This window comes from Fundulus heteroclitus, unplaced genomic scaffold, assembly GCF_011125445.2.
Source record: "Fundulus heteroclitus isolate FHET01 unplaced genomic scaffold, MU-UCD_Fhet_4.1 scaffold_36, whole genome shotgun sequence".
In the NCBI taxonomy this organism is placed as follows: domain Eukaryota; kingdom Metazoa; phylum Chordata; class Actinopteri; order Cyprinodontiformes; family Fundulidae; genus Fundulus; species Fundulus heteroclitus.
In genome coordinates this window covers 1,973,234-1,998,778 of record NW_023396770.1, presented here as the reverse complement: position 1 = coordinate 1,998,778, position 25,545 = coordinate 1,973,234, and the positions used below count along the sequence as shown (strand labels likewise).

Genomic DNA, 25,545 nt, shown 5'->3' with positions numbered 1-25,545 from the left:
CCCTTCAGGCCGCGCAGGGCGCCTCTTCTCCGTTCTGAGTACCGCAGAGCCGCCGGCTGTCACCGCGGAGGAATCCGTCCAACCTACCGACCCACCGGAGAGCCGCACCCGGGACCCGGTGACTGGTGCCCCGGGCACAGAGGCGGACCTCTTCGGGTCCGGAACCTAGCACTGAAAAACAATAAGAACTAAATAAAATCGGTCTTAATATTTTTGTAATAGGATTTTAAAAAATGTAAATAAGATTTTTCTGCATTAAATTGACGCAAAGTAAAAAGAGAACAGACATTCAATAAAAATGGATCCATAAATCTTGAAGAATGTTGATTTGACATTTTAAAATTTTCCTGACATCATTTTGACCAAATAGATAAATAATGTATGAATATTTGTTGAAATAAATGTATTTGTTTGAAAACCAGTCAATAGCTGATTGTGAAGAATGAGCAGAAGTTCATCTGTTCGTCAATGTGATCTATGAATTTATAAAGTTCCGTCATATTAATTTCTTCAATTTATTGACTTTTATTTCATAAATCAGGTCGCCAGAGGTTGTTTTCTGGTAGGCCAGAAAAAGCTTTGTTTTGTTTGCAGAGGCTGAATAAAACGTGACAAAACCTTTTACAGCAGGGAATGAAAAAATTTCATTGTAAAAGTGTTGCATTTCAAAAATGTATTTTGAATGTGAGCCTGTAGAAGATTCCTCTGTTTAGTTTAAAGTATAAAAGAATACGAGAGTTTTTGTTTTTTATTATCCACATTGATAATAAATCGTCTTTAAGAACATGCATGCACCTATTTAACATTTTTAAATGTTTGTTGCGGCATTTTTTTATTTCAAACTAGCTTTAAAATGAATTTGAGGAGAAATTGAAGAGTTTTTTTTCATAATTCTTGTCATTTTCAGACATTAGAACCGGTTAATATTCTTGTGGGCTTAGCTGGTGGTTTTCAGCCTCTTTCTAAATCCTCTGGAGAAAAGTTTTGGTGAGGAAGAAGCTGGTAAATGGAGGAAGACTAGACATGTTTTTTTTTAAAGAAGGTTGCTACAGTTTTCTTTGTGTTTTAAAGGTTTTTATGTATTTCAGGGTTTTTCCTTTCTTTGTGGTTGTTTTGCAGCTTCTGGACTGAGGCTTAAATTTTACTTCCTTTAAAATATGTTTTTCATTCTTTAACAGAGACTAGATGAGCCGCTCATTCAGTCATTGAATCCCATGGACCCGTCTTAGAAAAATAAAAGGAGTTTAATGTGCAAGAAATTTATTCTTGTGAAGAAATTGTAAAAAGAAAATAACTCTTCAGAATAAATATCAGTTTATGCAGGAAAATCCAAACCTTTTGCAGGTGAGCTCCAAGTTTCTTCTCATCTTTATGTGACAAACAAGGAATTGAAGGAAATGTCAGTGTGACTCATTAGCTAAGCCAACGGATGACCCCAGGAAGAAAGCAAATTAAAATAATTGTCTGTAAATCCCGTTTACTGCTCTTTCCTTCCTGCGGAGCAGCAACGTTGCTCCATACAGCAAAGTGTTGCAGTCTGGAGGTTTGGGGATGTTTGGTGTTTTGATGGCAAAACACAGTTCAGCAGATGCTAACTCTGAAGTAGGTGGCACTAAGAGCTCCGTTTTGGTTCCCTTTGCCAGTTCCCTGAAGAAGAACCACCAACGGACGTAAAGTTTTTAACAAGTTTTTATTTCTGTTCAGCTTCGTAGGACAGAGGTGATCTTGACAATGTGTGCAGTTCAGAACATGACATGACAGAAAAGCCTGGTTGCTGAAGGTGTCTCAGTGTCAGCCTACATGGGGAAGACGAGGAAGCCGGAGAAGGTGCTAAGGCGACCCTGGTCTACGATGGTCTTTCCTGCCCAGAGGTGGACACTGATCTGCTCATTTGGCTCCAGGGCCAGAACCATGCTGTTGGAAGCGCCAGCCTGGGTTCCTGCTTTCTGGTAGATAGCCATAACATTTTCAGTGCCTTTCTTCAATCCGGCGTGCAGTTCTCCGTTTTCACCAACTACTCCGGTGACTGTGAAGTAGTAGAGTCCTTTCACAGGAGCCGTGAAGACACCTGCAGACAAAGAAATGAAGAGGCGCTCAGGATACCAACTCCTAGTTTTGGTCCGTGAGGCAGACACCCCGTCTACTTTTAAGACTAATCTTAAAACTTTCCTTTCTGACAAAGCTTTTAGTTGACATGTTACCCTGAGCTACCTCTATAGTTATGCTGCTATAGGCTTAGGCCGTTGGGGGAAAAAATGACCACTTTCCTTACTGCTTTCTCCTACTACTCTCCAGTTACTTTATTATCATCATTATCTGCTGTTATTGCTTATTTAACTATGTGCTCTCTTTGTTTCTTGTCTTCATAAAAGTTACACCTGGGCTGGAGTTTCTTTTAGCTGTTACACCTTCCTGAGCTACTCCTGTCAATAACCTTTTGCTCTGTGCCATTATATCATGTTTTAACGCTGTTTCTCTTCTAGATAAAGACACTGAATGAGGTACTAAAGCAGGGTCCTGATCTGAGTCGTACCTGTCTGAGCGTTGTACCCATTGCCGACATTTGTAACCACCCTCCTGTACACCAGACGCGTATCAGCTTCATTGGGCCCCTCACGTTGCCACTCGGTGCTAACGTCGAAGAGCGAAGCAGAAAACGCCACTCGAGATTTAACTGCAGGAGTTTAGAAAGTTTGTTAGAGAAAATTCATCTGTGAGTCAAACAGACAGAATGAACTCAACTCTGTTAAAGATCATGAAGACTGACCCATCAAGTCCTGCTCGCTCTCCAGTTTCTCCACCCTCCCAGGCAGCCCCCCCGGCTGAGCACCGACCAGACCACATACCAACGCCGCCACCAGGAACAAACTGGACCTCATCTTCACCGGAGAACTGAGACACCTGGACTGACTGCAGGACAGGAGAATCTGTGCCGAAGCTCTAAAACACCCGAGTATTTATTCATGTCAAGATCTGAACTTTGGATTTCTGAGAGCAACGATCTGGTTTGAGCGGGTCCAACTTGATGGACCTCATGATCTTTGCTGGCATTGGACGATCAATATTAGTTAATGTTTCAATATCATTCAAATAACATTCAAACAATATCTTATCTGAACCGGTTTTGCACAAGGCGGGATGAAGAAAGAATGTATCATAACACACGCAGCAGTTCATGGGGGTGACAGTGGTGCAGGAATTATGGAGTTCATCTTGTAACTGGCGGGTTGCTGGTTCAATCCCCTGCTCTGACCATCTTAGTTGTACTGTACTTAGGCACTTCACTCAAATGGGGGCATTCTTCAAATTATGTCAAATTACTATAATTTGAACAGGCAGTGCACCTGCGTCACGGCCATCTTGTGTTTGGTGAAGCTCTGTGAAGGAGACAGCTCTGTCCCGAGTATCACATCAGCAAATATAATGATAACAACAAAACCGACTGGATTTGCTCTCCCTGCTGCATGTGGGAAACAGGTTCTGGCTGGAATAACTCAGAGAACCAGCAATGAATCCATGGAGCTGCTTAGGCCTAGCCCACATAATGCTGGAACATGTTAGCTACCACACAGCCCAACTATACTTCTAGCAAAAGAAAACCTTACCTTTCCACTAATACAGGTTTTTTCCCACCAACTTTCAGGCCACTACATTTCAACCAATGTCTCAGTTGTTTGATGCTGTGCTTCTTGATTGAAGCATGTTGAAAAGAAGTTCCTGGGACATCCTCATCTTCCAAAATTATTGGTGTTGCAAACGTTGCCATTTCTCAGTTTTTAATTTGCTCGTCCGACCGTCTGGGGAAATGGAGTTTATTTCCGGGGGTGGAGCTAATCAGACTCATTTGAGAAATGCCCTATATAGGTGATTCCACTAAAACCTTCTTCGGTATCAGAAAAGCCTGTTGGCAGTTCACGCTCCATTCCAGCCTTGCACTTTCTTGAGTAGCTGATATAGAAGCTCTGCTATGGTTGTAAAATGTGAGATGAACTTGTGGTACCTGCTTGGCATTCCGAGGAATCTTTGATGAGTCTTCTGGTTGGTGGGAGTAGGGTAAGATGTAATGCCATGCTTTTTCTGGATCCACTTGAACTCCTTCCACCAATACAATATGTGCCAGAAACTAGAGCTATTGCTGGAAAAAATGTAAAATGTTTAGATTGAGGGTCAAGTTTGCCTGATGAATTTTGGAAAATACTGTCTCCAGATCTTTCATACACTGTAAAACCCAACAGTACAAGTGTGTTAAAAAAAATAAGTTTGTTTAACTCAAGAATTTAAAAAAGTTAGTTGACCTCAGTTTGTTTGAGTTGATATAACTTATTTTCAACTTTAAGTGCCTCTTACTTAAATCTTTAATTTCATTTTGTCAGTGTACTTAAATAATTTGACTGGTTATTCGGTCTGTGTGACGTCACTTCCTTTCTTCGGTCCGTATGACGTCACTTCCTGCTAATTGGAAAAGTGCGCCACATTAACGGCTCGTTCTGGGTTAGGAAAAGTTCAGCGGGAACTGCCGTCTGTGAATTTGGACGTGATTCGTACTGCCTTCTGTCTTCATGACCTTCTCATCTGCACTTTGTTTTGTGCTAGTCTCAGGTAAGTTGACATTATTTGTCGTTTTGCCTCCATGTTCACCTAAGATTTACTGTATTATTACACATTAATTTATCCACTTGTTATTTGTGTTTTTTATAACCGGATAATATAACTTAATTTTGCGTAAAGCGGAAAGTTAGTGTGCTATTTGTTCCTTGCTAAATTCAAGCAAATTGGTGGCAAGCTAGTTGCATGTCTGGGCATGTTGGCACCGAGTCATGGGCTAACATTAAAGAAGAATTTTAATTTTATGGCAAAATGTTTATACGGTTAAGGTAGTTAACGTCGTAGATGTGTTTATTGATAAACCGCGCCCTCCAGTGCTGCTTTGAGACGCTTGTAAGGAACAGTGCTCGGCTGTAATAAGTTTAATGGCGCTCGCACGTGGCGCAGCGGGTAGCAGGACCCATATACACAGGCCTTAGTCCTCGACGTGGTCGACCGGGGTTCAAATCCGACCCGCGGTCCTTTGCCGAATATCTCTCCCCCTCTTCCACCCCCCTTCTTGTCAGCCTACTTTAAAAAAAAAGCGAGCCACTAGAGCCGCAAGAAAAAAAAAAAAAAAAAAAAAAAAATGTAATGCAAGTCCGGTCACTTTTCCGCGTTTTTTTTCTGTTATATTAGGACGCATTTGTTTACATCGAAGCCGTTGCGAGATCAATATGTAGAGGGATGGATTATCATATATGCGTTTGTGTTACTGTGCCACCGCAACTGGAGCCACAATTTAATATAAGCTAAAACCAAAACCCTGGTCATTAAGTAGTGGCAGCCCGCTCCTTAATATTGTTTTGTATACCTTTATGATCTATATCAGCATCCTCTGTCTCACTACATGCTATTTTGTTGTCAACAAACACACGTGGTTATGTTTCCTGCAGCCACTCTTTGAAAAATCCTAAAGGAAAGACTGTAATGTACATATTAGATCCTGAGTCTGTATGGTCGTCTGTGATATCATTCATATTTGTATGTCAGTATAACTTATGTAAATTTTCTGTCTTTTAGGCTGAGACTGAAGAACTGGCTGGGCTTTTTCAACTTGTCAACAAACTGGTGTGTTGATTTTTTTTTTTTTTTTTTTTTTTTTTACAATTTTGACATTTATTGCTAAAACCCATCCTTATGCATTCCTGTCAAAGTTAAGGTTTTGCCACAACACTCACTTTTGCGATGTCTTGGAAGTGTAAGCTTTGTAGCGCAGCCTTTGATCAACGGGCACACTCGCTTGAACACTATCGTTTGCGTCACAGCAATTTGTCCACAGCAAGTCCATTGCCTTGTCTTTATGATCATTGCATCTGCACATTTCAATCGGTAAATGCTTTGAAAATTCATTTAACACGGTCACATTCAAATACAGTTGTGCTAAGCGAAAGTCAAGAAGGATGTGTGGCATTCATCTGCCCGAAGTGTGGATTTAAGGAGCCATTCAATGAAAAAGCACTCCTTAGTCATTTAAGATCACATTTAAAAAAACACGAGATGATAGAATGTCCGTTCAGAAATTGTCAATACCGGACTAATGTCTATTCTTCATTCAATGCACACAGATGTAGGAGTCATCCAAATGGTGACATCACAGATTTTAAGAATGAGGTTGTGCATACAAACACTGATGGCCAATCAGTGCCAACTGATATAGAATCTGATGAGGGTGATACCCTTCAGAGTACTCCTGTGTGTAATCCTCCAGAGTCTAGAGATGACAATGGTGCATTGCAAGCACAGTTGAGGAGCAACTTGGGTTCTCTGTTTTTGAAAATGCACAGTGTTCTTCATGTATCAGAGATGGCTATACAGGACATAGTTGAAAACTTGTCACACATATTCTCATTGTCTAAACCTCTAGTGCGAGACTCTATCAAAAGGGTTTTTCAGGAACATGATCAGGCAATTAGTGACTCCCTTCTCCATGAATTAGTGGAAGCTTTAATGAAAAATAATGTTTTTGTCAGTGCCACATCAGATGGTGCAGAGCTGTCCACTGCTAAGCGCAGGAAAACATTTGTAAGAAGTAACTACCCTCTGGTAATGCCAGTGCAGTATGCTATAGATTCCAGTGGACACACAGCAGTGTATGTGTCAATACTACAGATGCTTCAAACAATGTTTAGCAATACTGACATTCTTGAGAAGATTCAAGAAAACAAACCATCACCTTCTGGAATGTACGCAACTCATGAAGATGGAACATACTTCAAAGAAAATCCACTATTGTCAGAAGGTGGAGAGTTGAAACTTTCCCTGATTTTGTATGTGGATGACGTTGAATTAGCTAATCCTTTAGGCACAGCTAGAAAGATCCACAAGCTTTGTGCCGTTTACTGGTTACTTGCTAACGTACCTAGTAAATACAGGTCCAGTCTGCATGTCATTCAGCTAGCTCTGCTATGCAAAGTACCTGATCTGCAGAAATGCGGTTATCAGAGTGTACTTTCACCTTTGTTGAGAGACTTGTGCACTCTTGAGCAGGATGGCGTGTTCATTGAAACTCTTGGCCAGTGTATCAGAGGCACTGTATTGTGTGTGGCAGCGGATAATTTGGCTGCCCATGGTCTTGCAGGCTTTGTGCAGAGTTTCCGAGGAAACTATGTCTGCAGATTCTGTTGCTGTACTACAAGTGAGATCCAGTCCAGTGAAGCTTCTGAAGCGGGCTTAAACATGAGAACAAAGGCTTCTCATGATGTTCACGTACAGAATGCTGTACAGGGAGAAAGTGCACCTCACTTTGGTGTTAAATCTGAGTGTGTTCTTAGTGAGGCATTGCAGCATTTTCATCCCATTACTGGTTTCCCACCTGATATACTTCACGATCTTTTTGAGGGCATAGTCCCAGTTGAGTTGGCGCTGTGCATCCATGAGATGATCCGCCATAAATATTTCACCCTTGAGTATCTGAATGCACAGATCCGGAGATTTCCATATCAGCATGCTGATAGGCTGGATAAACCACACGTGATCCCCAAGAATTTTGCAGCTAAACAAAGCATCGGTGGGAATGGGCATGAAAACTGCACTTTGCTGAGGTTATTACCACTCATGGTAGGAAGTAAAGTCCCAGAAGGAGATGATGCCTGGGCCATATTGATGGATCTCAAAGACATTGTGCAACTGGTGTTGTCTCCTTCTTTCACAGAGGAGTCCATACAGTACATGCAGACTAAAATTAGTGATCACAGACAAGGTCTTAAGGTTCTCTTTCCAGACTTTAAGCTACGACCCAAACATCATTATGTGGAGCACTACCCAGAACTGACAAAGCGGTTTGGGCCACTTGTTCACCTATGGACCATGAGGTTTGAAGGGAAACATCGCTTTTTTAAAAGGGTGATACATGGCACACATAATTTCAAGAATGTCTTGAAAACTCTTGCTACCAGGCATCAGCATATGATGGCATATCATTTCAGTGCCTCAACATTTTTCAGACCTGACATCCAAGCTTCTAGTGTTGCCTTCATCCAAGTTGACACACTACCTCAAGTGGCAAAAAACTTCATAGAGACAAAGACCAGTAGCCAGAGCATTTACAGCACACCAAAGGTCTCCATAAGTGGCACAGAGTTTGCAAGGGGGATGTTTGTTTCAGTTGGTGAGACTGGAGGACTTCCAAAATTCAGCAGGATTGATCACATACTGCTTGTGAATGACTCTATTTACTTCCATTGCAGAGACTACAACTGCTGGTACACTGAGCATATACGCTCATTTGAGGTGACATCCACAGACCACTTCTCTGTCTATCAGCTGTCGGACCTCAACGACACAGTCAGTTTCCCAACATACAACATTGATGGACATTTGGTGCTGACGCTAAAAAGATTTATTCTGATCAGAGGGTTAAAAGATTAAGAAGTGGGGAACTGTAGAATCTTGTGGAGAAAAAACACAAGTGTAATCTCACATCCAAGGTGCCATAACTGACACTACTGTGTCCCCACAAGCCTAGACGAAATGAACTAAGCAATTGTTTGTTTGTTTTTTTTGTTTTTTATTTGCATAGGGTATACATTTGAAGTTAATGATGATGATTTTCATCCAGAACTGATAATGTGCTTGACATTGAACGATTTGCCTGATGTCAAAGCTCATGTTGGTCATTAATCCTCTTTTTTTTTTCTTTCTCTTAAATTATAGGACATGGCGGCTCAAAATCTCCTTCTTCATGTCCATGTTTCTACTGACATTGTCAGGAAGATGACCTTGCCTTCACGTCCAGAGAGTGTAGATGAGCTGAAAACCAAGATAAAAGCCAAGTTCCAGCTAGACTTTGACTTTAGCTTATCTTATGAAGACCCAGATTTTGATGGGCAGTTATGCTCTCTTGTAGACATTGATGAGCTTCCGCAGAAGGCTGTATTAAAAGTGATTACGGGTGAGAGTGATGGCAGCTCTGTAGCATCAGATGAAACCATCATACTTCCCCATGCAATGACCCCACAGAGAGTTGATAGATGGCCCACCGTTTTTCCAGTGCCCACTTTTTCATATGAGGTGGAGCTTATACTTGGAGAAGGAAATATTGCATTTGAGAGAACTGGGAAAACTCTGAAATTGTCAAAGGGCCAAAAACACAACATCCTTGAGACCCTTGCAGGTAAAATGCATGCTTTTAAAGCATATCCCACTGATAGGGAATTTGCAGAGGTCGCAAAAGCACTTGTGACTAAACATCCGTGTCTAAAAGAACCAGGATCTCAGACAGGATGGTACGGGTGGAAAAACAGTTTAAAGTTTAAAATGGGGAACTATAGAACAAAGTTGAGTCAAGCTGGATTTAGTGAAGTAGCCATAAATTCTGGAAAACGGAGCAAAAACAACCCTGACAAACAGCCTGCCCACAGTAACATTAAAAGACCAAAACGGGCAGAGGTGAATTTTCTCCCAAATTTCCCAAGAGGGGAAGATCTTGGAAGCTTGGAGCAAATCAGACTCCAAATTGTAGATGAAGTCAAGATAACAGCCAAAAACCTCACCCAGATTACAGCTCTGATGCAAACTACTTTTGCCTTACGGCGAAAAGAAGTCGTCAGTGATGAGCTACCTGTTGGAGAGATCTTGGAACGCTGGCCTGCCCTTGGAATTGAGTCCCAGGTGAGTATTTTTTAGTGATAAAATCTAAAAAAATAAAACAATGACACTTGGCTTATAATTTCCTAATGTTCTACATAAACCCACATCTGAAATGGAGTTTCAGTGATTTGCCATTATGCTTGAGATTTTCTGTTGTTTGTTTAGTTCTGTATTCATTATATATGTGGCACATACTTAGGCATTAAACAATCCTTTTGTGTTTGCACAGATTTGTTCAGAGTTCCACAGGATCACGAACATCAACCTGAAAAACAATTTCTATGCTGAGCTGGATCGACATGTTCCTCGTCTCCAGAGCTTGTTCAGAAAAAAAGCTGCACGCACAGGGAAAGTGGCCGAAGCCCTTGATAAGCTCTTCAGTGCTTATGACCTCCAGGTGAGTTGACTACACTTCCTGGTGCTTCAGTCATGAACTAACAAAATGGCAGCACCACACCGATACAAACAGTGTGGATATTGTCTAACATCCAAAGTAAATCAAGACTATGTTCTCTCACTCAAGGAGCAAGTTGACGTCCATGGAAGACGTGCGGTTGTTCTCCGTGCTCTTCCTCCTTATCTGTGCGAGGATGACTCCAAGTTCCTGAAGATGTGGGATGTAAGTCAGCATATTGTTTTATGTTGTGTGTTCTTTTGTTAAAAGTTTGCTTGTTTTATGAATTTCGGAAGACTCAGAGTGGTAACATCAGACCACTTCACATCAGACTGTTTTGAGATCTATGAGGCAGAGATGTGAGCTGCCAAGCCCACACAATGGAGGTGAATGTTAGATACCTCCCTCTCACAAAATCCATCAAATACACAATCCAACAACTCCACTCACAAGTTGTGACCTGCACATTCTCCACACTATGAAATAATAGGGTAACGTTACGAGACAGAGCAGCTAATGCGTAGCCGGAACTGGAAAGTGCTTTTGAAATCACTCCACCCGTCTGGAAAGTAGTTATGAATAGGAATGATGGAAATTGGCGAATTTGCAACACTGGTGAACAATCCCTTTGATTTATTTATACTGACAGTCAATTTATACACAAGGTAGTGGATGCTCTGACCTCCTATTAGCATTTAACAAACTAATTGAACAACTGGACAATTAACATACTCAGTATAAGTAAATCACATAGAGGCAAACGGTTAGTTTCACATTATAATTATCAGAACATGGCCAGATATGATTTTATCATCTGTGGTCTCCATACTATAGCTTGTGATGCCATCACTTTGTATTCGAGTATGCTAAGATGTGTTTCTACTCTCTTTCTCATCTTCAGCCTGTGGAGTCTCCAGAAATGGATCTTCATGACATAGCAGTTGGCATCGTTTTGAACTCTGCCAACTCAATTGATCCCACATTCCTCGTCCCAGATACGGTTGAAGTTGTCATTGAGGGTAATGTAGTGATCACCGTGCCCACACTCGCTGATGGATATGTTGTCCTTTTTGGCCTGATTTATGCACTGCATTTAGATTACCCAAAAGAATTGGCCAATACTTTTGACTTCATTCAGAAGGTCTTAATGGGCCTGGAAGATGGAAAGTTGAGACCCAGAGTGTTGAGCCTGAAAAATGAACTTTTGGCACGGGAGTAATCTGGCTCTTGTTAACAAAGTTGCTTGAGCAACATATCAGGCACACACAACTGAAACAACTTAATGTTTTGACATTATTATTGTTCACCCCCAACTCAATGTTTGCCAGTTCATCTTAAAAATTGTATTAGTATGGATACAGTGTCATGCAGGCATATTTGTTTTTCTTGGTCAGTTTTTGAAAATACTCTTTTGTGATGTTTGTTTGTACTGGAAGTTGTTACTGAAGTACACAGTTTCATATCTTTGCTCTTATGTGATTTTGAAATATGATAATGTGATGCAGTGCTTTAAATGTATTACATTAAACTGAGCTGTAATGTTTATTAGTAAAGTTGGACATGTATGACAGGTTCCTTTTACTGTCCATTTGAAAATGTGATAATTCCGAGAGAGAAAAAACTGTTATTGTACTAATTTGGGTATTGTTTTACTCAATAAAATGGGACTGAATTTAATCTTGTTCATGTATTTTTGATGTGTTTTGGGTGATTTTGAGTTAAAGTGACCTAAAATAATTGATGTAATCGGTTTCATAAAATAATTCAAGTTCTGTTATATCTTATTTTGAGTTAAACCTAAGTAAGTTCTTACTGAGTAGTAGAGTTGGTAGAGATTCTTTTGATTTGAAATTTTTAAGTAAACAAAAAGTGATAAGATTTTTTTACAGTAATGAAAACATTTAAGTTAAATGTACTTGGTTTTGTTTGTACTTTGGAAACAAAATTACTAGTAAAACATACTTGATCAGAGAAGTTTGCTAAACTTGTCAAAGTAAGTTAATGCCACTTGTAATTACAAGTGTAGATAACTGAATCAGGACTACTTCTTAAACTTAAAAAAAAAAGTCAACTGTAATTAAAAAAATTTATGTAATCAGTTTCAGCAAATTTTTTGAGTTCAATGAACTTGTCGGGTTTTACAGTGTATGTTGTTCGGGAGAGGATGAGAAAACAATCACATCATCGACGTAAACACAGTAGGTCTTTCCTTGTAGCTCCCCTAAAACCTTTTCCATCAAACGCTGAAATGATGCCCCAGCATTTTCAAACCAAATGGCATACATTTAAATGAATAAAGTCCAAATGGGGTAATCACAGCAGTTTTTGCTTTGCGGTCCTCTGCCACAGGCATCTGCCATTACCCAGACTTTAAATCCAGAGTACCAAAAATGGTCGCTCCCGTCATCGATTCCAACAACTCATGGATGGGAGAAGCATCCTCACGAGTCTCGCCGTTTAAAGCTCTGTAGTCCACACAAAACCAAAAGGATTGATGCAGCTTTGGGACAAGGACAACAGCAGATCCCCATGAAGACTGTGATGGCTCAATAATGTCCCTGAGCATGGCTTCTACCTGTTCTTTTATTATCTCCTGCTTCAACGGAGACACCCGATAGACTCTGCAGCAAATGGGTGTTTCATCCGTAATAGGAATTCTGTGTTCCTCCATAGATGTTCTACCCTGTGAATCTGAGCATAAGGTAGAACATGCCTACAAACGTTCTGGACATCTGGTGGATGCTTTATTATTGTAGAACCCAACTCTGAAGTTGTTACTTTGACTTCTTCCATAGGCAACGCCAGAGAATCAGATTAAGCAGAGACCCAGCATGCACAGATGACGTGGAAACAGGTGAAAAGAAAAAGGGTAGGAGGTAAAACCTTTTGGCCCTTTGATCCCATATGTATAGTCTCCTAGATTAAAATGGCAGAGGTTTTGGTCAAGAAGTTCAGACCCAAAATGATAGGAAAAGTGAGGTTATTATCCTCCACCATAAGAGTTTCTAATTGCCACATCATCCCATGCCAACCGTAAATCAGAATCAGAAAAACTTTAATAATCCCAGAGGGAAATGATTGTTCCAGTACAACCATCCATCACATACATCACAAACATTTCAAGACGATTCACTGAGGCCATGCTGCCAAGGACACCGTCTTACACGGTGCCCACGCTGCAATTACTCTGTGGAAAGATAGGAGGCACAATACGAAGGGAGAGGGAAAACACATATTTCACACTTTATCCTAATAACAGGATACAGTTTGATATCAAAAACCTCAGCACGAGAAGCACAAAGATGACGAGACACATAAAAGCAGAGGTTAACATTGGAGACTGGTCACGTGTAAGTTCATATGTTTTTATGAGCATCAGTTATGTATGTCTGTTTGGGTGAAAGTGTTTATATTTCCATTAACACTCTCCAGGGGACATTTGTCCTTGATGTTATCAACCAGCCAACAGTTCAGAAAGCATCCGCAGATGTCAGCGGGGAAGGAGGGAGCGGGGGGTAGTTCTGAGCTCTCTAGCCATAACAACCAGGGAGTGTTATTGATAGGGGGGGCATAATCCAAATACTCTATTTGTTATGAGAACAAGCTGCACCGACCTTTCCGTTAGCTTTAAGTCTTTTGTCGCTGGCTCAAGGTGGCGAATCCAATATTCCAAATTAGTTGGGCTTTTCCACATTTCACATCCAGATTTTATCTCATCTCCCTTTGAGTTTAACCAACATAGTCAGTCTGCGTTCCAGCGCATCCAGCTAGCGGCTCTGCTCCTCCAACTTACGGCTCTGTTCGTTCATCGCCTTAGTGATCGGGTCATATGCAGCCAGTAGCCTAATCAAGGCCATAATTGCTACCGACATCCGCTGAATTTGCTGATACATCAAAAATCCACCAAATCCAATAAGTAGAAATCCAAGTATCCTAAATCCAAACATGTATATATCTCCACGTCCACATTGAGAGACCAGCTTAACAGATCCATGGTTTTCAGAGTTTGGGTGATATGAAGAAAGTGCTCAGAAAGATAAAGACACAGCAAGCAGAAGCAGGAGAGGGGGGAAGGCAAAGAGAGACAGAACAGAAGAATGATTGTTGCTTTCCCTAAAGCGCTATATGTCTTTACATTAGAAAGTGGAAACCTTTGGTTGTCAGCAGGCTTCATAACATCACCCTCTCGAGCAATCGTTTCCCACTGACTATGTCTCATCAGGGATTAGGTGCAGGCTGTATCCAGCACAGCATTATACATCCTATCTCACACCTCTACTGGAACATAAAGGAAGAAGGAGGCAGGACTTCGCTGGACAAAAGATACAAAATCAGCTGGTCTTCTGGCATTTCCCTTAACTTGTCCCTTTGCTGAATCCTTTGGCTTTGTGGCGATCTACTTTGCCTCAGATTTTAACACCGGCATAATTGATCCATAGTGGTGACTGTACCATGAAGACAGCCCCTATCGTTGGATTAAAGCTGTTTAAAATCCTCCTCACAAACTCCGTCTCACTGATGTCTTGCTTCCATCTCAGCGCCAAAGGCAAAATCTCTCAGACATTGCTCTGGCAACTGCACCCATAACCAAGAGTGGTTGGTCTCCTATTTACACAACTACTGTTATGTGGAGATGTTCAGCTGAGTCATGGGTCTGTGACAGGGATGTTGCAGATTAGTGGTGCTGACCTACACATAGGAGTGCCTGGAAACTCAATTCTAAGGGGGTATAGGCATGAGAATCAAATGTTATTTAAAACTTTTCAAACTATCAACCATGCCGAGGTTTTGTGGGATCCAAAGTTACACCAAGGGGGACAACTTAGCGACAGAAGTATTTCTCCGAAGACCAATTGACTGTCGGACTCAAACATAGACTTCCTCTGATCTAAATGACATTTTAATCATTTTAGCTACTTCAGGAATAAAGACTTTGAATTTCACCAAACCAAGCACCATATAGTTTTCACATCTTGATGCAAATCCACTAAGAAGCTCCCAGAGAGGTTTCATTTTGTTTTCTATCTCAGCCAGAGCTTTTACGGTCACCTGTAAATATCAGTCCCTCTACTCTGTTCCTCATGGGACTCTGCTGATGCTTATTAGAGCAAACCTCCTCCTCATTTCTATCTGGGTGAATATGAAAATCAAGAGTTTTTATTGTCATTATGTAACCATAATGAAATTTAAATATATTTTTTATAAGTGATTAGCCGTAACTTACAATCAATCTATTCTGGCTCAGCATTCAGGTTGTACCGCTAACGTCACCTCTTGCGGTGAAATGAGCTGCGTCCTTTTATTTTAGCCCAGTTTGAGAACAAAGCAGGACCGCCGGTCCATCCCAGCCTGTGAACGAACGCATAAATAACTATTTTCTTTTCAGCCTTCTTCTTCTTTTGACTCATTGTCAGGTTATGGTGGAGTGGGCTAGTGCCTATAGCCACATTCACCCAATCGCACTCCATAACCCGCACAAATTCACACACCCATATGAAGATCGGTAGGCAACTTGCGGTTCAGTGTCTTGCCCAGGGGCACATCGACATGTGACAGGGAAGCGGGAATCGAACCCACAATCTTCCAATTGCAAGACAATTACCCAACCCATGGAATCACTGGTCTTAAATGTACTTTCTGTGATTCTTCTATTAAATACTGGGAACAGGAATTGGAGACAAAAGTGAAATTCTTATCAGGGCCTCATGAGAGTTTGGACCGGCTTTGGACGCAGACAGAGAAAACTCAGCTAACTCCGGCACTGAGTCTTTAGAAACTATGGGACATGAATCCTGCACAGGTTTTAACTCTTCCAGATTCCCTTCTGGTTTTGTTTTTAGATCATTCAGGGCATTTCAGTAAAAAGTATTAACCGTTAAATGGGATTTTCTTCAGTTGCTTATCTAGATGCTTAAATTAGCTTGCAGGGACTTGAAGAGTGAAATAGGCCAATTTCTTTGGGTTTTCCACTTCTGGCTGAACATGAATATAGAACTCTTAGACTTGTTAATGAAAGAGTACTCTAAATTAAATGCTTATTTAAAACCCAGCTTGTGAACATTTGTACACTTAATGCACAGCGTGATAAAAAGATTCAAAGAGTACCAGTTTTTGTCTTTTGTTTGTCGATTTAACCTCATAACCAGTACATGTTGAGGTTCAAATTGTCTAGGATCTAAAAAAATGTTGTTGTTTTTTTGCTAATATTATATAAAGAGATAGTTACTGTCATGTCTTTAATTTAATGAGTTATCCTCATGTGGCTTTAAAGGTGAATGCGCTAATTTGTTGCATAAGGTCTAAAATGAGCGCCCAGAGTCTGCATCTGATCTCTGGACTGATTAAATGTTCTGTTTATACAAGATGAGCAACAGACAGTTTGTTGAAACTTCTTTATCTGCTATCAGCTCATAGTTTACTGAAGGTCGACTTCTGATCTAATTAAACAGAAGGAAAACTTGAACAAACGCGCCGTGGAAAATTAGGATCCTGCAGCAAAAAGCTCGGCTGCAGAGTCACTACAAAGAGATCAGTTCATGTGTGCATGTGTCGGGTCGGGTGGTACCAAACGGTGGAACTGGGCTTTATTATGCAGCTGTAAACCAGTCAGACATGCATTTCTAGAAGGTTCTTAAATTTCTCATTTAAATTCAAGAGAATTGGGTTCAAATTACTACTGAGGAGTAAAAGTTGCTCTCAGCTCGGCCTCCAGTGCTGCTCAGAGTTTTTGGGTTTTGCTACATGCCAGGATAGTGAGAGAAGATGTTTTAGTTTCTGCTGAGTCTGATGTTTCTACCCATTTCCCCAGTATTTGGTGGGATTAGCTTTTAAACCAGGGGTGTCAAACTCTTTTTGGTTTAGGGGCCGTATTCAGCTTAATCTGATCTCAAGAGGGCCACACGAGTAAACTCATTGCAAGATTAAATAGAACTAATAAAAGTGGACTTGTTGTTGATTTTTATATTAAGTTAATTTCACTTTTACACAATATATTATGAATAACCTCAGAGTTTTTGACAAAAGTATGTACAATTTCAACAATACTTTTACTCAGTTAAACATTTACTTTTGCATTATGCATAAGAACTGATCACAGTGATTGTACAATGTTGAAAAACATTTATTCACATTTTTTGGAACTTAAAAACACTGTCCTACATGACAAAATACATCAAACAGATACAAATTAAGAAATTATTTAAAATAAATTTTCCACATCTGAAGCTCAGTGCTACCATCTGCTGATTAAAACACAGCGTTCCTTGTGGACAATATAGGAACTGCAGATTTCAATTAAAATACATGTTTTTTTTCAATAATTGTTTTATCATTCTCATCCTTTTATCTCCTCTTTCTTTCACCTTTTCTTTTTTTCTTCTTGTTCTTCCTTTCCTCTCTCACTTTCTCATTGTAGTGTCCATATCATTTGAGATATTCCCCACATGAATCATAATACTGCTCCACTTGTGAAAGTCAAATCTGATGAGCTCTTTTTGACATTAGACAACAATTCTTATTGCCACATTGCCAGACAGGACACTGGATATAAAAAAAAATAACAATTTTTTTTTTTTTTTTGGATAATGATAATCCATTTAGCTACCGGGCCGGACTAAATTGTTCGGCGGGCCTGAAGCAGCCCGCGGGCCTTATGTTTGACACCCCTGGTTTAAACTAAATGACATGGGTCAAATTCAATTCAATTCAATTCAATTTTATTTATATAGCGCCAAATCATGAAACATGTCATCTCAAGGCACTTTACAAAATCAAGTTCAATCATATTATACAGATTGGGTCAGATTATACAGATTGGTCAAAAATTTCCTATATAAGGAAACCAGTTGATTGCATCAAAGTCCCGACAAGCAGCATTCACTCCTGGGGAACCGTAGAGCCACAGGAAGAGTCATCTGCATTGTACATGGCTTTGCTGCAATCCCTCATACTGAGCAAGCATGAAGCGACAGTGGGAAGAAAAACCACCCATTAACGGGAAAAAAAACCTCCGGCAGAACCGGGCTCAGTATGAACGGTCATCTGCCTCGACCGACTGGGGTTATAGAAGACAGAGCAGAGACACAACAAGAGAAACAAAAAAGCACAGAAGCACACATTGATCTAGTAATCTGTTCTACATTAGATGGTAGTAGCGGGTGAGCCGTCTTCTCTGGATGATGTCACAGTTAACAGAACGCCAGACCAGGTGTACCTACTATGAAGAGAAAAGAGAGAGAACAGAAAGTTAAAGCAGAAATGACAACCCATAATGCATAATTGAAGAACAGTAGAACTCAATATAGTGAGAAAATTAGATCCTGATATACTCCAGTAACCTAAGCCTATAGCAGTAAAACTATAAAGGTAGCTGAGAGTAACATGAGTCACTAGTTACAATTTTTGTCCCCAACACACAATTTACGTTCATGGCTTTGCCGTTATGATGGACACATGGGCCCAGTTCGGTTTGGATGAGGACGTCGTTGGAGAAGGCGGTCGATCCCTCCCCCCCGGTGCTGGTCCTAGACGGCAGCGATGGAGTTCCTTTGCTGGATCTAGATTGGTGGAGAGCCCAGACACCTGTCCCACACAGCTCTTTGTTCCTGATCTGGAGGTTTTCCTGGAGGTCGAGGGAGAAATTCTTCAAAAGAAGTTTATGAGCCGTTCCACGCCAGAGAGGACGTCTCAGGTCCTGTCCCTGCCTCCGAGGGCCCGGTGGACGCCTCAGCCTCTGTTCTCGTCACTGGGGGTCTGGAGGACGCCACAGAACCAGTTCATGATCCTGAGTTCACCAAGGAGGGGGTCCAGGTGGATCCGCCTCCAGTTTACACACCTGTATTCATAGATACTGGACCCTGTCTCCAGTCTGTGCGCCAGAATCAGTCAAGGAGGCCGTCTAAGTGTATCACTCTCCGGTCTTCATACCTGAGATGGTTGCGAGGACTACGTTGGGGATTCCTGGGCACCAAAACTTCAGGTCACGTCTGACGCCCAGCACCAAGCCAGACCTGGGTCACTCACCCAATGATCTTGTCGGTCGCCTAGGGTCCTGACTTCCAGAGATCCTATTATGCCAGGAGGGCCCTCTGAGCCCCCCATTAGGGACCCTGCTATGCCACAAAAGGCCTTCAGAGACGCTACAAAGCCGGGGGCTGACTCTGAGCCCTCCACCAGAGACGGGCGTGTAAAGAGATTTCAGCTCTGCCTTCAATACCATCATCCCAGCTCTGCTTCAGGAGACACTCTCCCAGCTGAATGTGCCCGACTCCACCTGCAGGTGGATCACAGACTTCCTGTCTGACAGGAAGCAGCAGGTGAAGCTGGGAAAACATGACTCTGACTCCCAGCTCATCAGCACTGGTTCCCCCCAGGGCTGTGTTCTTTCTCCTCTGCTCTTCTCCCTGTACACCAACAGCTGCACCTCCAGTCATCAGTCTGTCAAGCTCCTGAAGTTCCTGACGACATCACTCTCATCGGACTCATCTCTGATGGTGACGAGTCCACCTACAGGTGGGAGGCTGACCATCTGGTGACCTGGTGCAGGGAGAACAACCTGGAGCTCAACGCTGTAAAAACAGTGGAGATGGTTGTGGACTTCAGGAAGAACTCAGATTGTGCAGTTCTACTCCTCCATCATTGAGTCCATCCTCACCTCCTCCATCACCATCTGGTATGCTGGTGCCACCGCTAAGGACCAGAGCAGACTGCAGCGTGTCATCAGGTCTGCAGAGAAGCTGATTGGCTGCAATCTTCCATCTCTCCAGGACCTGTACGCCTCCAGGACTCTGAGGCGTGCAGGAAGATTGTGGCTGATCCCTTCACCCCAGTCACAGACTATTTCAGTCACTTCCCTCTGGCAGGAGGCTGCGCTCCATCAGGACCACAACCTCACGCCACAAGAACAGCTTTTTTACCATCTGCTACCGGCCTGATGAACAAGGCCAAGAGCCGCCTGTGACTCTGGACACTGTCTCTCTCCCCCGTTCAGGACTTACAAGCTTCTGTTACATTATTGCACAGTTTACTGAGTGTATACAGCTTCTGTCTGTATATATATCCTTTTTATTTAATTGTATTTTTATTTTTTGTCTGCACCAAGTCAAATTCCTCGTAAGTGCAAACCTACTTGGCGATTAAACTTGATTCTGATTCCGGTGTATTACTCGGGACTAACATTCTGGGCGTAAGCAATCAGACACGACTGTAAACCTGTTGGAGGTTTTGCTTCTGTCCTGTCCAGCGGGTCGATCGGTAAACCCATTGGGTCAGTTCACAGCTCCCGTTGAAGACATCTGGAAATACTGGGATGCTTTCAGCCCAAAGCATCAACAAAACTCTGCAGAAACCCATCTTCCACATCTCCACTCACTGCTCTGAGTGGTCAGCTGCAGTGGGCAGATCCGGCTCCTCTGAATGTCCTGCATCCCAGGAGAACTCATGAAATGAGCCCCTTCAACCTTCTAACTTTAACTCACTTGACTTTAAAGCCAACAATAATCATGCGTCTGCTGTGTTTGTTCATGCAGTTCTGCCGGTAATCCTCTGGAAACGTGTCCCAGGTCAATATTTACCTTGGAGCTCATTGCAAGTTGGTAGAGAAGAGAGAAAGTGCTGCAGGCAAACACAGACTGAGAGATTTACTTCAACATAAATCTACCTAAAACACAAAACTTTTACTGTGTCAGTGAGACAAAAAGGTCATTTTTAAGGCTGCGGTCTCTTTATGCAGCAAATCTAAAGTCCGTCTGCAGAAATTCTACATAAAATAAAATAAAACTTGGGTTCTGTGCCTGAAGCTTTTACCATAAGGACGATAAAACCATATTTGTCTGTGATCATGATTCCTGATTCGCCTGAACATTTCCCCTTTATTATTGCCGGTGTAATAAAATCAAAACTAATGTAACACATACAGATGTGTTTCATTCAGGGTTTCTGTTTTCTTTCTGTATTGTTGAGTATAACAACAATTATAATATATCCTATCACAAAATACATTTAAACATGAAAACATTGCAAATGGATTTATTACAATATATAATATATATTATACAATTATTACAATATATCAAAATGTTGACAGATCTTGAATCAAACACAAATCAGCCTAATTTGTTATCCTTATTTATTGGATTTAAAAAAATAAGTTTGGTTTTGTTTATTTAAATCATATAAAATGTGTCTCGCTGTATATTTTTATATTTTGGGTTTCATTTTTTTTAAATCCTTTTTTCCTGTAAAGCTATCAGACGCCGTTTAAACTAACCAGAACAATCTGTGTCCCACCAGAACTTTGCCTCCCTTTTAAACTTATTTTCTAAATAAAAAGCCTCTGCAATAGGATTTCTGTTTTATTATGTGTCTTTTTTCCACAGAGAATATTTATTTTATATACTCTAAATCTATTAATTTCCTCACATGAGTTAGAAAAATATTGAATTTCATGACTTTATAAATAAAAATGGATCAGAATCAATGTTGCCAATTTTCCACTTTAGCAAAATCAGAAATTTAAAAGCTAAAATTCACTAATGGGGAATTTCAGAAATCACTTGAACATTTGTTTTGCCTGATAAGATCTGTTGTCGTTCCTGGCATCCAGAGGCTGATATTTGTTGGGTGAGAAGCACAGAGGAGGGCCACTGATGCGTTTTCGGGCTTCTGCAGCTCCATAGATCTGCCGGTTTGAAGAAATAAAGCCTAAAGTGTCTTTAAGGAGGAATGAAGCTGTTGTCAGTTTTTGGACTGATGCTTCAGATCCTGCAGAGTTCTGCTCCACAGCTACAGGTTTTATCTCTAATGTTTGGATGATAATCATCTTTTAAACGGGTTCTTGCTCGATTTGAGTGTTTTCAGGGCCGTGTCCTGATCTGCAGGTCGGCCCATCTGTCTAATGAGGTTTTCAGACTGATTGGAGCTCCGCTCAGTTTAATCCCATCAAACCGGGTCATCCATCATCTCCTGAATTAAAGCTGCCGCCCCGTTAGCTTTCAGATGTGAAGATGGAGGCTGTTTCATCATTTTATGACCCCGTGGCCTCCTCCTGTGGAAACAGGAAGTATGTTAAGCTGTCCTTAGAGCCAAAGGTTGTCCTGGTTTTAGAGTTGATTCATTTTCTGATCTTCCTGCTGCTTGAGTCAGAAAATATTCAGCCTCATCCCAAATGTCCTCCTGATTCTGCTTAAACAAGACGTTGAAGCCTTTCCCCGGGGAACCACTGCAGCTCCATCACAGTCTTCTTCTCTTTGGGGCTGTAAATGTTTCAGGTGATAAAATATAATCTCAGGCACAGATAACCTGAGTAAATGCAGTTTTCTTTAAATGGCAACGTGAAGTTTGCTAAAAGATCTCATAAAGCAACAAATCAGGACTCAATCTGAAGAAACGATGCAACATTAAGAACCGGGACAAAGATGGCCTCCATGGAAGAGTTCCAAGACCAGAACCACTGCTGACCCACAAAGGCCCGTCCTAGAAAACATCCTGATGGTCCTCATGACTTCTGAGAAAATATTCTGTGGACTGAAGAGACAAAGGTAAAATAAACTTTTATTTTTCTTGTTCTTTCCTCCCTGACAACAGGAACAAATTTCCTTGGTTCTTTAGCAACATTAAGTCAAACATGGCGGTGGTTCCTTACGGTCTGGTTTGCTGCTTCTGGATCTGCATGGAACCATAAATTCTGCTCTCTAGCAAAAATGACCGCCCACCAGTTTGGACCTCAGGTTCTGATGCAGGAATATGTCAAATTTATCCAAACTTGACCAAAGTGCTTCACAATTACTCCAATGATCATAAAATGGCAAATATAATATAAAAGTTTAGATTTGTAAGATCTATTTATTGTCTGATAAAATAAAAATAAAGGTTTTGAAGTGGTCTAGTCAAAGTCGGAACATCGACTAGATTTCTACCATTTTGGAAGAGGAGTGTACAACGCTGAAGGAGTTTTGCTTTCTTTCTCTGACCCGATGAAGTCTGCAATAAAAAAAGATTTAGAGCAGGATTAAACTAAATCTTTCATCCAAAGCTCACTGGGGTGACAGAATAAAACAAAACTTCAGAGAAAAAAGTCAGAAACAAAGATAGAAAGTCAAAATAAGGACCAGTCAGAAAGATTTAGAGGTTTCTCACCAAACACCAAATCCAACATGGCTGCTGCATGTTAAACGCTGACAGATGCAGGAGTAACGTTTTATTGCAACTTGACCTGTTAGACCAGAACCCTTAACAGACTTAAATCTCATTTAATACATTTTATTTTATTGTTTTAATTATATTATTGCCTACTGCTGTAGTAGCTTGTATTTTTACTTCACCTTACAGAACTTTGGGCTCCTCATGCAACATTGAAGTGCTTTATAAATAAAGTTTTTATAGACGGATCGGCCCGCCCTTCTCCAGAACACCTGATACAAAGGATTTCATGACCGTTCATCTAACGTTTCATATTTAAGTGCCTGCAGCAGAATTTGCAAGAATTTGAGGGCCAAAAAACAGAAATAATAAAAAAATATAATTACCGCAAAAATGTATTGAGACTTTTTCTCCCTGCTCCACAAAAAATTATCATGCAATGTTTTAATTAAACAAATTAGTCAGATTTTCTGCAGGAGAGAGATGCACGAATCACTGTAGGTCCTAAACTTTAAAAGGGTTGTGCACCAAAGTCTACTTTTGAGTTAATGTCATAAGATGGGGTCCTATTTGCTATGAAAACAAATAGAATGCAAAAAGGTGTGGTAATTAAATTAAATGAAGACTTTTTGTCATACCAAACATTTTCCACTGCAGGATTTAAGTTGGTCTGTGATCATTTTGCTCCCAATTAAAATAAAAATGCTGTTGCTGGCCCAAATCGTTCTTGAATTGGAGTTTTGGGCCACACAGAACCGGTCCAAGGCCCGTAAATGGCCCTGGGACCCCACTTTGGACACCCCTGATGAGTCCCTGGTCCAGCAGCTGACCCAAAGCAGCACTCAGAGAGTCTGGCCCCCCAGGACTGCAGTGGGACCCTGCTTTAGTGTTAGAATATTACCTCCTTATCAGCCGGTTCTGCTGACAGTGGTTAGCTGGGCTCCATAAACAGCAGCTGGTTCTGGTACCAGAACCATGGTACTGGTACCAGAACCATGGTTCTGTTGAGACAAGCAGGGCAGAGCCCAAGCAGGAGCTCTCCTAGAGCGCCCCCATGTGGAGGAATTGTGAATCTCAGGGTGGGATCCACCGTTTGACCCAGTTCTGACCTAATATTTCTAAGGAGCAGAATTATTATTAATGAGACATAAAAAGGGGTTTTCTTTAAAAATGACATTAGATCTTTATTAAAAATCACAAGCTGTATTTTTAGAAGGTCATACGCAACATTTGTGGCTCTGAACGCGTTTAATTTAGCTGGACTGAGGTTGAAATGTCTCTTTGGGCTGTAAAAGATCCAGATCACTGGTCTAGAAGTTCTGTAAGCGCCAACATTTAGGCAAATCAGCAAATTTAATTTGAAGATTAAAATCGGCTGCTCTGGTCCAACTACATTTAAACCAGTTTAACAGATTAAAATTTGAATCCGTTTATTTCTTCCTCCCAGTCCATAAACACCACTGCAGGGTTGATTGTCCTCTCTAAATCAGCCCCAGGATTCATTTATCGCCCTGCGCGGCCTGGTGGCCGGTCCCGGGTGTGCCGGGCCGGAGAAAGGCCCCCAGGCTGGAGGATGGATGATCAGGAGGCCTGAAGCAGCTCCTCTGCTTCCTGCTGAGGATGAGGATGAAGGGCTGGTGTCCTGCAGGGAAAATATTAAAAGTTCTCTGGATTTCTTCGTGTAGATCTGAGTCGTTCCCTTGATTTTTTTTGTCTTAAACAGATTGTGTTGAAATGTGTTTTTTTTAATCGATTTTATTTCAACATTTCATCCTTTCTTTGAAACCATATTCTAAATTTTCAAAGTTTTATAAGATTTTGAATATTTCAAATGTGTCCTGAAGAGGCACCGCAACAGGAAACTGTCTGAATTTAACTGTTGATCAGTCGGTCCGGTGCCGAGTTACAGAAACTCTGGGTTCTAATGGATCATTTCCCTCCATCAGAACTCATCATCAAAACTGATACTTTTATTTTGAAAGGCTCTTTTTACGTTGAGCTTCAATGTGAAATGTTTTCTGCATTTTCAGTGGAGTTAAATGGGGCAACTCAACACCAATTAGCAGCAGCTCATTGTTTTTTCAGATTAATACAACCTGATACATTTTAAATTAAACAGATACATTAGCATAAACCAACGCAGTAGAAATGCCATTTTATATAAGCTAAATGTAATTTCATTTTTATACATAAAGTTATGAATAAAGGCTCACTCATAATGTTCATTTTTTGAACAGAAAAGATTCCCATCAATCCTTCAGTGAACCAGCAAGGACAACCAACACTAGAATATTTGCTTCTAGTTTCCATTTTCCTACATTTTATTCCAACTGTTTTTT

The 25,545-nt window shown here is 41.0% G+C and overlaps 2 protein-coding genes across 5 annotated transcripts; one reads left to right on the top strand and one right to left on the bottom strand.

Moving 5' to 3' along the window:
• Nucleotides 1-1,671: 1,671 nt before the first annotated feature.
• LOC105934390 (complement C1q-like protein 4) lies at nucleotides 1,672-4,357 on the bottom strand (the record flags this gene model as incomplete). The annotated part of the gene is made up of 4 exons (XM_036130387.1): nucleotides 1,672-2,068; nucleotides 2,534-2,674; nucleotides 2,768-2,949; nucleotides 4,296-4,357. Coding segments are annotated over 4 exons (657 nt in total), but the record flags the coding sequence as incomplete, so codon positions are not given.
• Nucleotides 4,358-4,503: 146 nt separating this feature from the next.
• Nucleotides 4,504-11,403, top strand: LOC118559887. 4 transcript variants are annotated; one of them, XM_036130560.1, is made up of 7 exons: nucleotides 4,504-4,599; nucleotides 5,608-5,655; nucleotides 8,274-8,370; nucleotides 8,740-9,696; nucleotides 9,905-10,072; nucleotides 10,199-10,294; nucleotides 10,971-11,403. In XM_036130560.1, the coding sequence occupies exons 4-7, from the start codon at nucleotides 8,743-8,745 to the stop codon at nucleotides 11,286-11,288; spliced, it is 1,536 nt and encodes a 511-aa protein (XP_035986453.1). In that variant the 5' UTR covers nucleotides 4,504-4,599; nucleotides 5,608-5,655; nucleotides 8,274-8,370; nucleotides 8,740-8,742; the 3' UTR covers nucleotides 11,289-11,403. The 4 variants fall into 4 exon arrangements, with proteins under 4 accessions (XP_035986453.1, XP_035986452.1, XP_035986454.1 ...); XM_036130559.1 differs by having other exon boundaries at nucleotides 8,274-9,696; XM_036130561.1 differs by lacking the exon at nucleotides 8,274-8,370 and having other exon boundaries at nucleotides 4,529-4,599.
• The last annotated feature ends 14,142 nt before the right edge of the window (nucleotides 11,404-25,545 follow it).